The sequence below is a fragment of the Furipterus horrens genome, unplaced genomic scaffold (assembly GCF_987537825.1).
Source record: "Furipterus horrens unplaced genomic scaffold, mFurHor1.1.pri manual_scaffold_3, whole genome shotgun sequence".
NCBI classification, from domain to species: Eukaryota; Metazoa; Chordata; class Mammalia; order Chiroptera; family Furipteridae; genus Furipterus; species Furipterus horrens.
The window spans coordinates 162,479,463-162,494,151 of record NW_028327173.1 but is presented as its reverse complement, the minus strand read 5'-3'; the positions used below and the strand labels follow the sequence as shown (position 1 = coordinate 162,494,151).

Genomic DNA, 14,689 nt, shown 5'->3' with positions numbered 1-14,689 from the left:
TTTACAATGGAGAAAATCTACATCTACATATCAACTTTATTAATGATTTCTCTCCATGTATGTAGTATGTATCCATGAAATTTCTTTAAAAACCTATTAAAAATAACCCAACATTACTGAACATCTTTTATATAGTTAAGCAAAGTCAACTATAAATGTAACATTTTTGAAGTTCCAATGATAAATGATACAAAGCTAGTTAATGCATTTAAATTCAATTTACATAATGTTTTTATGAACAGAAAAATAGTGTAACTAAAGGTGATATAAATAACTCAGACACTCTTGTTCTAGTGCTTAAACAACCACTATTTTTCTAAAATGGATATTTTATAAATTCAGGAGATAAACTGCTAACTGATTACTTCTGGGTAATAAAACTGGGACCTAAGAAATAGATGTAAACTTTTGTTTCTTATTTTATACACTCTTGGTATTTTAATAATCCCACACCATTTGAATGTGATTAAATCATTAGTTCTTAAATTAATTTAAAATAAAACACTGGTCCAGAAACCAGAAAACATCAGGAGTTTTTGGTTTTAACTTTTAGATTTGTTTTCCAGATACAAACATTTAAGGATAATGTCTGAAAATAACGGAGTTTAAGTAACGTAATTATTCCAAGAAAGACAATAAAATACCACATGCTACAATAACTATTAAAAAAAATCTTAAAATGAATTATAGTTTTCATTTATCCTGAACACCTGAGAATGTATGAACTCCTTTCTTCCTAGAAACAAGACACTGATACTGACCTAGATATATGCTACTCTCATGCCTCCTACAAACATCAGCTCCTTGGAACTTCTGCTTCACATCACCAACCACCCTGCCTCAGTAATTTCAAGCAGAAACTGAGCTGTTGCTCCCTCTACCCAAACTCTTCTCATTCTAACCAAAGGAGAAAAATGTGAAATGTGGCAATTAAGCAAGACAATTCCTATTCTCACTTCCCTCTTTCTTAAAACCGTAGGGAATGGTTGCTGTAACCCTCTCCCAGCTGTAGTATGATCTCAGTGAACTCTTTTTAAAACAAATATTTGGGTAGGTTATAAAAAAATGAACTGAACATGGCTAAGACTAAAACTAAGAACAAAGTTACTGGTTCAGACTTAGGAAAGGGCATTGTGGAAAAGGAAGGAACCCATAATGGAGAAAAGAGGGAACAATGCCATGTTTGCACAGTAGAATAGCAGGCTTTACCTTTAACACGCAGGACATAAGGCAAAGACTGAAAAAGCTTTGTATCAGTATTGAAAACCATATCTGGCACGCTCTCCCTCTCAGGAGCACGCCCACCTTTGGTTACCCTGTTCTTCCCCGCAGGTGTATTACCTTTGCCTTTCTCCTGCCTAAGCTCCAAGGGGCCTTCTGCTGCCTCTGTAACTCGTTGAGCTGCTCACCTCTACTACTTCTGTAAGTTTCTAAATAAACTTTCTCTTATAATTTTAAAGACCAAACCAACCAAAAAAATAAAAACAAAAAACCATATTCTTGACCCTTTAAAAACCTCTCCCTACACCCTGTTTCCTTATACTTTCACAAGAAATTTTTTCCCTCAGTCCAGACTTTACTCCTCAAAGCTCACTTCATCAACTTCTTCTAAATTACAACAGACTGTAAAAATGATATATGTGAACATATACTTCAGAGACTACCTGCACACAAACTTATTCTAGTTATAAATATAACACTACTGAGGGCAGGGAGAGAGCACAATTAAGCTAATCCTCCTCTATCAATTCAATTTTAACTGATCAGTGCATATGCTCTAGTGATTATTCTCAGGACTAAGGTTCATGTTCTAGTATTAGAATAAAACTACCTCTCAAATACTGGAAATTATTTTTCAGTTATAAAGAACATGACAAGTTAATAGTAAACAATAATAAAGAGAGTACTTCAGGAAAAATAATATTGACTTGTCATTTTTAGTGACTAGAACTGCTTTTACTGGGGTTGAATATGAAAGAAATATATCACACAAGTATATAAGAAAGTATTCATAAAAGTTAAACACACTAAAAAGCACTACAGAAATAAAAACCATTATAAATCAGCTATTCATAATCTAATATGTATAAAATGATAAAAATGGTTTCTGGAAAAGAAAACCTCTAGCTTTACTTAATTTTTGTCAGAAAAATAAAAAGGAAAAAATTTTTTCTATTTAAAATTTTACCTTAGAATTGTAGTCATGGTTTAATAGTACATTTTTTATTGTTTTTTCTATTACAGTTGTTCTAATTTTTTCCCCTTTTGTTCCCCTCCACCCAGCCCACCGCTCTCTCCCAGTCAAATTTCCTCACTGTTGTCCGTGTCCATGAGTCATTCACACATTCTCTGTAATACTACATTTGACTATTTATTTATGACTTAAAAATAAAAGTTAATAAATCCTCATATGCCCTTTAGATACAATGAAATCACTAAAATGTAGAAGAAAATAAGCGCAAAAACAATGCAACAGCTTCCATGTTTTACTCAATTTAAGAAACATTTTTACCTGAGGGAACAGCTGGATTGTTTTGGTGATTTTCACTGGTAGAAACAAACAAATCTTCTCCTTCAGTTGATGAGCTTGAAGAGGATTCACTGCTGAGGTCATTTTCACTGGAACTACTAGAACTGGGGAGCAATGCATATTTTCTTCGGGCTAACACTTCTCGCTTTTTCCTCTGCATTAATATCCTTTCTTTTTGTTTCTGTGTCCTCTGCGAGGAATTGTTTTTTACAAATCTCTTTCTGCATGGAAGTCTCCTTAGTGAACTGCTATGAAAACAGGGTCTCTTCATTAACAATCCTGAAACGGATTCTGTCTCAGTCGGAGGCCACTTTTGGGACCGTGCACTCTGAGTTCTACTTTTAGCACTCAAAATTGCCTGGGAATGTCTTACAGAGACTCCTTTATCCTCATCTGAAGTCACAGTATCAGAATCTCCAAAATGCAAACTAGATGAAGGAGAAGAAAGACAATCGCTAAAAGAGGAGTCATTGTCTTCATCACTCGGTGCTTCCAGGTGTTGCCTCAATCCTAATATTCCCTGGTTCTCTTTAACACAATTTTGCATGTATGAAGGGCCAGCCTGCTGGCTTTTGCGTTTCTTCCTCACAGCAACACTTTTTTCTTGCTCTTGTTGGTTACCATTCATGTCCTTCTCTTGTTTTTGAGAATCATCACACAAATGAGAGAATTCATTCCCCACTTTGCTATTAATCATCTCAACTGCTGCAGGAAAACTTTTGGCAGCCCCAATGGGCTCTGGATGCAAGAGGATCCCTTTCAGACTCTCCTGTGTCTTTGGTGCATCAGAAGGAATCTCACTCTTCATATCCACTTTTAAGGTATAGAGCTTGCTATATTCAGGAGTCCATTGAGACATGAGAAACTTTAAGGATGGCCTAGAAGACACAATTAGTTATTAAAACAATTTTTAATGTCTTTTATTATACTATTCAATTAAAGTACTCAGATTCCACTGAAACAGGGAAGGGTCGCCTTTTCCACATCAGGATATAAAGTAACTATTACTATTCTTATACAATATTTTACCTGTTACCTCTACCCATATACCCAATTTTTAGAAAAAAAGATCACAGAACACAGGCCTATTTGAAAACTTCTGTTAAGCAAAAACTGATTTTACTGTATATCTTCCTACCTTTAGCAACACGACATATTTGGTTAAAATAAACAATTTTTTCAAAACCTATTAATAGTAAAAATGGATAAAAGGATTAGGATTCAAAAGACGTTGATTAGGCTGATATCACAGTTTAAAGTGCTAATCATATTAAATGTTTCTAAACATCTAGGTGGTTACTATGTTAGATGGAGTACTATAAATAATGGACAACTATGAATATAGCTTCTCTTTCCTGTGGTTTTCTCTTCCTTCATACTATTCTACTCTCTAATGAGAGTCTGAACTTACCGATACAGTAGGCACAATTGCATTTGAGAAAGTTTTAGATATATACAGTAAGACTCAAGCCAAGACTGTGTGATTTGCTAAAGATTATTCACTTAAAGCAGCAGAGCAGAACATAAAATCAAACTTCTTACAGCTAATCTAAGTGTATGTAAATCATTCAGTTTCTGAAATTATGAGCCGCTAAACAAGGAAACTTGAAATTAAAATATCTATATCAATGCAATGTATATAAAAGAATGGTGATAATGTAAAAGTTGTAAATATCCTGACTCAAAAAGGAACATATTCATTAGAAAGGTAGTTAATGTGACAAATAAAGAGCTTTACTAGTGCAAAATATGATTAAGCAATATTAACATTTTTACCTTAAGTTTTTATTGAAGTATGTTACAGACATATTCTAAGTTTACAGGTTAATGAATTCTCACAAAGTGAGAATATATATCTATCTATATAACTAACTCCAAGCTTCAAGATCAAGAAACATTAAGATATCCAACACCACAGAAATCTCCTTACAGCCACTCCACCCACCAGGAATTGTAGCCATTATCCTCACTTCTAACACCATAGATTAGTTATGGATTTAACATGCACTATTAATCTCCTTTCTAAAAAGGGGGAGAGAGGGGGATATTTAGAAAACAGTTTTTTCCTTCTCCACAAATATCAACTACAGGAATACATAACCTCGGGTCTCCCTCTTTATTTTAGTATATAACTATTATCAGAACAGATGACCACTACTTAAAAAAAGAAACAATTTATTTATAGAAAAAAACCTCTCAATTTTCTATTATTAATATTTACAAGGGCAGCAGTTGCTGTATCCAAGATCAGCCATCAAGCACTGTCTGTAGTTCAGCGGATAAGTAGTAAAGAAGGAACACAAAAATGAGTAATATGTGGGCACAGCCATGTACAACTTACAAAAGGTAGCCAGTCAGACAGGAATCACCATAATTAAATGCAAGAAAACACAAGTTACAATGATAAGGCACAAGTACATGTGATTTAAGATTCAAGGGAGAGGGGTGCGGGCAGTGGGCCCAGCTGGGTAGAGCATCGTCTTAATACACCAAGGTTGCAGTTTCGATCCACAGTCAAGAATCAATCAATGAATGCATAAATAAGTGGAACAACAAAACTGACGTTTCTCTCTCTCCCTCCCTCCCCATCTCTAAAAAAAAAAAAATTTCAAGGGGCCCCACTAGAATGGCTATAGCAAACAATAAAGATAATAAGTGTTGGTAAGTAACCCTCACACATGGTGGTAGGAATATAAAATGGTGTAAGTACTCTGGAAAGCAGTTTGGCAGTTCCTCAAAAGATTAAACACAGTTACCCTAAATTCAGCAATTCCACTTCTTGGTATATATATCTAAGAGAAATGAAAACATACATCCACAAAAAAACTTATACACAAATATTCATAGCACCTTGAGTCATAACAGCCAAAAACTGTGAACAACAAAAATGTGCACCAAATGATGAATAAGTAAACCCATATAATGATTATTCAATAATCAAAAGAAATGAAGTTCTGAGTCATGCTACAATATAATACGAACCTCAAAAACACCAAGCTAAGTAAAAGAAACCAATCACAAAAGATTGTAAGTGGTTAAGATTCCTTTTATAAGAAATGTCCAGAATAGGCAGCTCTATAGAGATAGAAAGTAGATTACTGATTGCCTAGGGCTGGGGATATTAGAAGGAATGAGATGTGATGGCCAAAGAGCATAGCGTTTCTTTTCAGTGACCTGAAAATGTTTTAAAATTGATTGTGGTGATGGTTGTTCAACTCTGTGAATATTGTAAAAACCACTGAATTGTACCCTTAAAAGGGAGAACTATATGGTATATAAATTATATCTAAAAAAAACTGTTGCCAAAAAGTCATGAGGGCAAGTATCAAGTTTTCTGGGGATGAGATAACTATGATGACCCTCTTTTGATTGGCATCAAAAGTCATGTCATTCGGAAAGATGCGGGGTTCTTCCAGAAGTCCATGTCTCCCAGAAGTTGTGCTGAGTTGGATCTCTTGAGAAAAATCTTTACATGCTGAAGGAAAATAAAATTCGTTTTAGACTCCTCATCCTTAATTACTAAGTCACCCTCTGGGTCTTGGTAGTGGAGATCCTGATAGGCAATGAAAACTTGCCAAAAGGACAGATAATTTCCTTCCCATCAGTTTGTGCACCAAAGCCAAAATCAATGAACTCTTTACGGTTAACTCTGGTCTGGTTTTGGAGATTTTTTCCCTTGCTCAATTGAAGGGTTGGAGAAGGAGCAAGGGAGAGAGGTGATGTATGGTGTGGAGTGTGTTTATCTATAAAACAGTAACTGTCCTCTAAGTTTTGTCAAAATTAACATCCCATAGTATCTGAGATGTTCCCACCAAGGGAGTATAAATTCAAGTTCTATTTTGAACTGAGAAAAAGAGGAATAAGTTCATGGGAAAAAAAAATAAATAACAGTACTACATTTTTTATCTAAAAAGGCAGCAAAATAAACACAAAGGATCAATAAAGAATGTTCTGAACTATTTGCTATTTGATAAAATCATACTCTAGTCTTTTATTTCTGAAAAAAATTGTTGGCTGATCTAAGTTACAAAGAAGGCAAGTTATGTACTAGATACAAAGTCTGTCCAGAAAAAGTTCAGCCATTGTTAATATAACGAGAATGGTTTGTGTGACATCCATGTAACCTGGCAGCCAAGGAGGGTGGACTGGAATGTGCATGTGTGATCAATGACATATGAAGAATAAAAAAATTAAGAGACCTAAATCCAAAGATGTTCACTCTACTTCTTATCCAAAACAGATATCCAAAAAGACAATGACTTGAGAGGCAGTTAACACGAGATAGGCATGTGAGGAGACTCAGGGACATCCTCCATTCCATGCTACTCTGGATATTATTGCTCATGGTATTAAAAGGAATAAACGTATATAGTTCAAAGGAGTTTAACACTGTTAAGCCTCTAAAAGTCTGCACAGGATCATTATCTCCCCTGAGAAGGTAAAGGGGAACTGAAAGGCATAGAAGGACAAAGTTTACATTTACAGACTTTCGCATGGGTTGACTATCCTCAGATAAGGGTTACTCTGTGAACGAAGAGTCTTTGTCAGCCCAAGTACAAACCTGACCTCAAATGACTAAGGGTAGATAACTAGCTGATTGACCAAACCAAGAGGAAGATTTCAAGCCTAAAAAATCTTATAAAATAGTACTATTTTCAAAATATTCTAGGAAGCTAAAAAAAAAAAAAAAAAAAAAAAGAATCAAAAAACGTTATAGCAAATCTAAGAACTATGAGAAAAATTATGGAAAATTAAACATTGAAAGGATAGAGTGATAAATAGGGAAGGTGATGTTCCACTTTTTATATTTTTTAAATTATTTATTTGTTGTTTTGATTATTTATTTATTTTTAGAGAGGGGAAAGGAGAAAGAGAGGGAGAGAAACAAGATGTTCCACTTTTAAGTGGGATCACTGACAAAAAGGAGTAAAAATAGTCAAGAAAAGTGTCATTCATTTGTGACTAAAAAGATCTGGGTTCAACTCTTGACTCTTTCCCTGATAGCTATATAACCTTGGGCAGATTACTTAAACTCTTTAACACTATTTCTTGTCTACATAATTGGGATAATAATAGAATGTGCATTGTAAAACTGCTTTAGGGGTTAAATGAGTGTACCTAGCAGAGTACCTGGAAAAGTGGCTATTATTACTGTCTCTTCTAGAGGAGCAGTTACATACAAGATACAATGTTTAAGGCATTCCCTTATATCTAGAAATAAATGAAATCCTTAAGAGTCAAAGAAATTTATAAAATCCACTGCTTTTACTGAACCTTAAAGTATAAAGTTCGTTTGGCACAAAACCTGTGAAAGTAAATAATTTTACAGATTCTCCTCTACTATGGAGGATTAAAGTTTGAGGAGGTGGATGTTTCAGCTCCCGTATTTCTAATACTAGGCATTCCACTTTTAGAAAAAGATAAATATCTCTCCAATAACAGGTTTTTATTACTCAATGAGCTTTATTATTTCTTGTTTAAAGTATTCTGAAGTCCCTAAGTATTAGTCATCAGAGAAAAACATATATAACATCTATTTAGATCTCCTATCAGTACAAATGGGGTGGAGTTCAATATATAATAGAGTACTGCTGTAGTCATGACTGTTATCATCACCGTCTGTAGTGAAAGAAAAGGTTTATCTATCCTAGCAATGGAAAAGCAGTGAGTTACCTACAAAGGAGTTCCCATACGACTATCAGCTAATTTCTCAAAAGAAACTTCTCAGGCAAGAAATATTCAAAGTGATGAAAAGCAAGGATCTACAACCTAGATTACTCCATCCAGCAAAGCTACCATTTAGAATCAAAGGACAGAATCATCATACAGAGAACATTTTAACATTTGCCAGATGGGAGGGCGGCTTGGGGGGGATAAGTGAAAAAGGTGAAGGGATCAAGAAGTACAAATTAGTTGTTACAGAACAGTCATGGGGATGTAAAGTACAGCATAGAGAATATAGCCAACTGTATTCAAATTACTACGTTTGGTGTAAGATGGGTGCAGTGCTTATCAGGCTGATCACTTAGTAAGTTATGTAATGTCTAATCACTGGATTGTATATGGTATACACCTGAAACTAATATAACATATGTCAACTGTAATTTCAAATTTTAAAAATAATTTAAAAAAATATAGTAATTATTGTTGGGTTAACTGAGAACAGTCAATAAGTCAAAAAATAATGTTCAAGGAAAACAAACTTACACAATCTTTCACTGTTGACAGTGATCAATCTGCCAACCTTCAAGGCTTCAAGTTTACAAACTAGTCTTAGAGATTACTAATACTTAAATATCCAGTTTCTAAAACTGAGGTTCAAGGAGCCTCCAGGTTTCCTTGGAGATTGGAACAGGATGAATTAAGAGTTGTTGTTTTTTTTGTTTGTTTTTTTAAGTAATAGACGCCAACTTAAAAATGATTACCATTTTTAAATGTGGAAAGATATCTGCTTTAACACGCTTATTACATTATCAAAATTTAACAATCTGCACAAGCTAAATGTAGAATTAAACTATCGTTCATCTTTACAGGAACACAATTAACATTTTGAACTGTCTTTTGTCAACAATTTTAAATAACTTGATCTTTTTCTTATGAATTAGCACTCACATGTGTTGAATCATGCTAAAGAAGGAGAAATGAAAATCAAAAATACAAAAAAAGAAAGTATGTGGCTGCCCTGGTATGGTGGCTCAGTTGGCTAGAGCACTGTCCCAATATGCCAAGGTTGTTGGTTCAATCCCCAGTCAGGACTCATACAAGAAACAACAATGAAAGAATAAGTAAGTGGAACAGCAAATCAATGTCTCTGTCTCCCTCTCAAATCAATTAAAAAAAATTTTTTTAAGTACTGTGGCTTCCATAAGACTCTTTGAAAAGAATCACCTCAATGGATACATTCTTGTGAGAAGCAGGAAATACTATTTGAAACAGGTAGGGTGGAACCAAATTATGATGGGCTAACAAAAATGAAAATTTTGAATAATATGGTATATGCCTAGTTATTCAAATCATTACAAAATATCTATTTGTAAGCTAGATCTGTGGGCAGAGAGTAAGTCAGATATGGAGTTCTTTTCTTCAAGAAAGTCATAATTTTGTATGACAGAAGTAAAAAATATATAGAATGCTACGGATAATTATATAAATAAACGCACTCTGTATGAACACAAAGGAGAAAGCAATCTCTGTCACTGGTAAAGGCTTCATAAAGAAGGTGACATCCAAGTCAAAACAAGAAGGATGCACAACGTGATGGTAGGCAAAGAAAACCCTTCACTCTAAAGGATGCTGAGATAGGGTAAGAATTGGCACATTCATGTGTGGGGTGTGGGGTTTTTGTTTTTGATTTTTTAGTGCAAGAAAATAAGCTGGAGTCAAATCATCAAGAAGTGAGAAGTTACATGTTTCTGTTTAATAGTTTAGAAGATTTACTGAGCAGCTGCGACAGGAACAGACTGGAGAGATAGAGAAACCAGGGAGAAAGTTTTGCAGTAGAGGGCAGGGGGCAAAGGGCAGTTTTAGAGGTAAAGGGTGTAGCAAAGTATCAGGCAGGATAAGCAAATGTGAGAGTCATTGAACAGAAAGACATAAGATATGAAAAACAGAAAAAGAAGAAAAAGCCAATGGCTTATTGAGGCCTCTTGATCGGATATCTGAAAGAAACATAAGTCACTTGTTAGAGATAAAGTTAACTGGAAAGAGAATGTAGGAAGCCAGTTTGGGATATTTTAATTTTGACATAATAGTAAGACAACCAGATGGCATATGCTTGTAATATCAGGTCTTAAAATATACATTTTAGCATTATATACTTAGAGGAAAACGAAATCGCTAGAGTCAATAAATTATCTACTTCCATCAAAGTGAAGTTCTGAATATGAAGAATAGCAAAGAGTATCGTAGAATATCTAACATAAGTAAGGCGGCAAGAAAAAAAACAACAAAAAAAACACACTAGGAAACAATAATGAAGTCTGAGGAGAAAATCTGAGAAGGTAAAGCCTTGGAAGCCATTCTCCCTATTTATTAATCCCCTCCTTATTTCACATTTTGACTAACCAGCAAGTAGTCAGTAAAACACTTCAGTACTACTCTCACCAGCTCTATGCATAAGTGCATCCCAACTATTTCTGATGTCATGCTACACACAGAACATTATTATTCGTTGGGCATTTAGGGTAGATAAAAGTGGCTCACTATAAGATGTCATAGCCCTGGGGCTGCTCCAGCTACCCCAGAAATCTCCCTTGATGACTTCAGGGATGAGGTGATCAAAATCTCCATATACCTACAACCCGATCAAGGTACACTAAGGGAAAAGCACTCTTCTAAATTCCTCACCCCTTTCTTCTGTAAATACTCTTTCAAACAATAAATAATTGTATATCAATCAAACCATGTGCCTTTGCTTTTAGGCCGCTGCTATGCTCCTTAAATCACCTGACCAGTGCCAAATATTTTTAATTGAAATATTTTTTCTTTAACATCAACTAGGCCAGTAAGTACCTGACAATTCTTTTTGATAGCTATTATTTGCCCATCTTCATAGTAAAAAACCCACATATTTATTTATTTCCTCAAGCACTTTACATCTTTTACATCTCCTCATTTTAAGTAAATGACTAATTCTGCCTCTTCAGAGAAAATAGAAGCTATCGAGAATAAACTCCGGACTTTGGCCAAGAAGGAGGTGTAGGTAGACACACTGCGTCTCCCTCCACAACTAAGAAAGACTACAACTATCTCAAAACTAGAGACAACCAGAAGTTCCAGAAAATCAAGCTGCATGGAAGTACAACAAACAAAGATATAAAGAAGAAATGCTCATCCAGACAGGCAGGAGGAGCGGAGCTGGGACGGAGAGGACGAGGTGTGGTGGTGGTGGTGGTGGCAGTAGCAGGCTGGCGGAAAGCACTGTCTCACGTTTTTAAAAGTAGGGAGGGACACTTGGGGAGCACTCCCAGCACCAGACCAGCCTGCATAGCTCACGGTTCCAGGGACAATAGAGCCTCATTGCTTCTGACTGTGCAAACCAGTGGGGGTTGGGGCGAAGGAAGAAATTGCTGGTCTCTCATGTTTAAAGGGCCCCCATGGTCCTAGAACCTCTGCAGACCCATCCAGTCTGGGAACGATGTCCAGGGCAACAGCTAGAGGGGCACCAGTCCCATATGGAATGGGAGAAGTGCCTCGAAAAGGGGTGAGTGCTGGGCAAGTGGCATTGTTCCCTTTCAGACTCCTCCCCCACAACTGTGGTGAGACAGGTCACTCAGCACTGATGAATACCTAAGTCTCCAACCCTTACAATGTAACAAGTGTGACAGCTCTACCTAAGATATAGAGGCAAACAAACACAGGAGCAGGTCAAGATGAGGAGACAGAGAAGTATGGCCCAAAAGAGGGACTGGATCAAGGTTCCAGTGGGAGAACTAAGCGATGAGGAGGTAGCCAACCTAACAGACACGGAGTTCAAAACTGGTGATAAAGATGCTCACAGGCTTGACAGATATGCTTGAGTATGGCAAACCCATAAGGGAAGAAGTGAAGGCTATGCTAAGTGAAATGAAGGAAAAGCCACACAAAAGCAATAGTGAAGGAAAGGAAACCAGGGTTCAAATCAATGATTTAGAATGTAAGAAGGAAAAAACAGTCAACCAGTACAGAGTGAATAAGCAAGAATTGAAAAAAATGAGGAGAGGCTTAGGAACCTCTGTGACAACTTTAAACATACCAACATCTGAATTACAGAGGTACCAGAAGGAGAAGAGGAAGAGCAAGAAATTGAAAGCTTAAGTGAAAAATAATGAAGAAAAACTTCCCTAATTTAGCGAAGGAAATAGACATACAAGTCCAGGAAGCACAGAGAGAGTCCCAAACAAGCTAGACCCAAGGAGGACCACACCAAGACACATCATAATTAAAAGGCCAAAGGTTAAAGATAAAGAGAGAATCTTAAAAGTAGTAAGAGAAAAGCACAGTTACCAAAAAAGGGGTGCCTATAAGACCATCAGCTGATTTCTCAAAAGAAACTTTGCAGGCAAGAAGAGAGTGGCAAGGAGTACTGAATGTGATAAAAAGCAAGGACCTACAACCAAGATTACTCTATCCAGCAAAGCTATTATTTAGAATGGAAAGGCAGATGAAGTGCTTCCCAGACAAGGTAAAGCTAAAGGAGTTCATCATCACCAACCCATTATTATATGAAATGTCAAAGGGACTTACTTAAGAAAAAGATCAAACTATGAACATTAAAATGACAACAAACTCACAACTATCAACAATTGAATCTAAAAGATAAAAACAAAAACTAAGCAAACAACCAGAACAGGAACAGAATCACAGGTGTGGGCATCATTTGGATGGTTACTAGCTTGAGAGGGGGAGAAACGGGGAAATGGTGCAGAGACTAAGAAGCATAACTGGTAGGTACAAAATAGACAGGGGGGAGTTAAGAATAATATAGGAAAGGGTAAAGCCAAAGAACTTATATGCACGACCCATGGACATGAACTAAGGGGGGGTGGGATTGCTGGAGGGAAGGGGGGTACTAGGCAGATAGGGGAGCTAAGGAAAAAGAAATTGGGACTATTGTAACAACATAATCAATAAAACATACTTTAAAAAAAGAAAAAATGCATATAACATGTTTTAGGCATATTTACAACCTATGTTTAGTAATTTGTACTTGCTTTCCAGGTTAAATTGATAACGCACTAATGACTAACTACCATCTCAGTTTTTATTGAAAAAGTACAAAATAAAATGAAAATTTTAACAGTACAAAAAGCTGCATTAATTTCTTAAAAATGGTAAAGAATAAAAATTTTAAATACTATACAAAATACTTGCAAAATGTGAAACTATATTCCTAATATGCTAAGATCTTCAAACTGATAAGAAGGAAAACCTAGGTGACCTCTATCTTATCTATAATGTTTTATTTATTTTTATTCTTTATTCTCTGTTTGAGAATCTTGTAAAGCAAATTAATGAAATAGAAAAAAAAAAAGATTCAGGTTATTTAAAAACTTTGGTCCCTACTGGTTCTCAATCCTAAAACCTAAGGCTAAATTAAAGTAGGACAAAGACTAAGCAAAGAATTTTTAAGGGATATAAAATTGGGAAGTTCCGAAAACCTTGTTAATATTACACTGGTGCTTCCTTCAACTGTGACAAGAGCAAACTAACTAAAACCTTTCCTTAGTACTGTAGTTAATATTTCAAATCAGGTTTTCCAAGAGAATTCAGCAATAAACTCCTAGATACAGTTCCATTTGTTTTCTAAAATATTTAATAAAGTTTAAGGCAGAAATACTTGAAATCAATCTCCAGCCAAAGCAACTGAAAAGAGGTTCCAACATCCTCCTGCACCCTTTACCTGCCCTGCAAGTCCACAAATCATTTGTAAGTGACATCTATGATTTAAAAAAGAGATACAATTCTGAAGACGATGGTGTACCAGACAGAGGTTTTTCAGGAAGAAAAGGAAAAAGTGAAATGGAAGAAATGAGACTTAATACCCTATTTTCCATGGCAGAGATTCCTTGAACTACATATTTAATAATGAAGTACAGCTACAAATGTCTAAAATCAGTTATCTGAAACACTGAAAGACAGCATATGATCTTCTATAAGACAACATATAATCTTCAAAGATGCCATTCTACTTTAAACAACTATTTGTCTAGAATTGTTGTTAGGAACAAAAAAGGGAAATAAGCAAGCTTCTTAGGATACTTTTCAGTATACCAAAGACTAGACAATGATGACGGAATTACAAAATTTCCCCAGAATTCATTTCAAATTAATGATAGAGAGAGGGATCTACATTACTAAAACTATAACCCTATGTTTCCCATAATCTTTTATTTTATTATTTTATTTATTTTTTAAAAGTATTTTATTTATTTTTAGAGACAGGGGAAGGAGGGAAAAAGAGAGGGAGAGAAATATCGATCGGTTGCCTCTCACATGCCCTCAACTGGGGACCTGGACTGCAACCCAGGCATGTGCCCTGACTGGGAATCAAACTGGCAGCCTTTCCATCTGCAGCCTTTCAATCCACTAAGCCACACCAGCCAGGGCTGTTTTATTGTTTATTTATTGAATTTTACTTATTTATTTATTATTTTTCTATTACAGCTGTCCACTTTTTTA

The 14,689-nt window shown here is 35.5% G+C and overlaps 1 protein-coding gene across 7 annotated transcripts in view; it reads right to left on the bottom strand.

The window, feature by feature from the left end:
- RNF111 (ring finger protein 111) overlaps positions 1 to 14,689 on the bottom strand; it is a 67,209-nt gene that overhangs the window by 40,293 nt on the left and 12,227 nt on the right. For all 7 annotated transcript variants that reach the window (XM_090270673.1, XM_090270672.1, XM_090270675.1 and 4 more), the window contains exon 2: positions 2,513 to 3,408. In XM_090270673.1, the coding sequence (XP_090126799.1) occupies positions 2,513 to 3,389 (877 nt within the window). In that variant the 5' untranslated portion in view covers positions 3,390 to 3,408. The remainder of the gene's footprint in view (positions 1 to 2,512; positions 3,409 to 14,689) is intronic.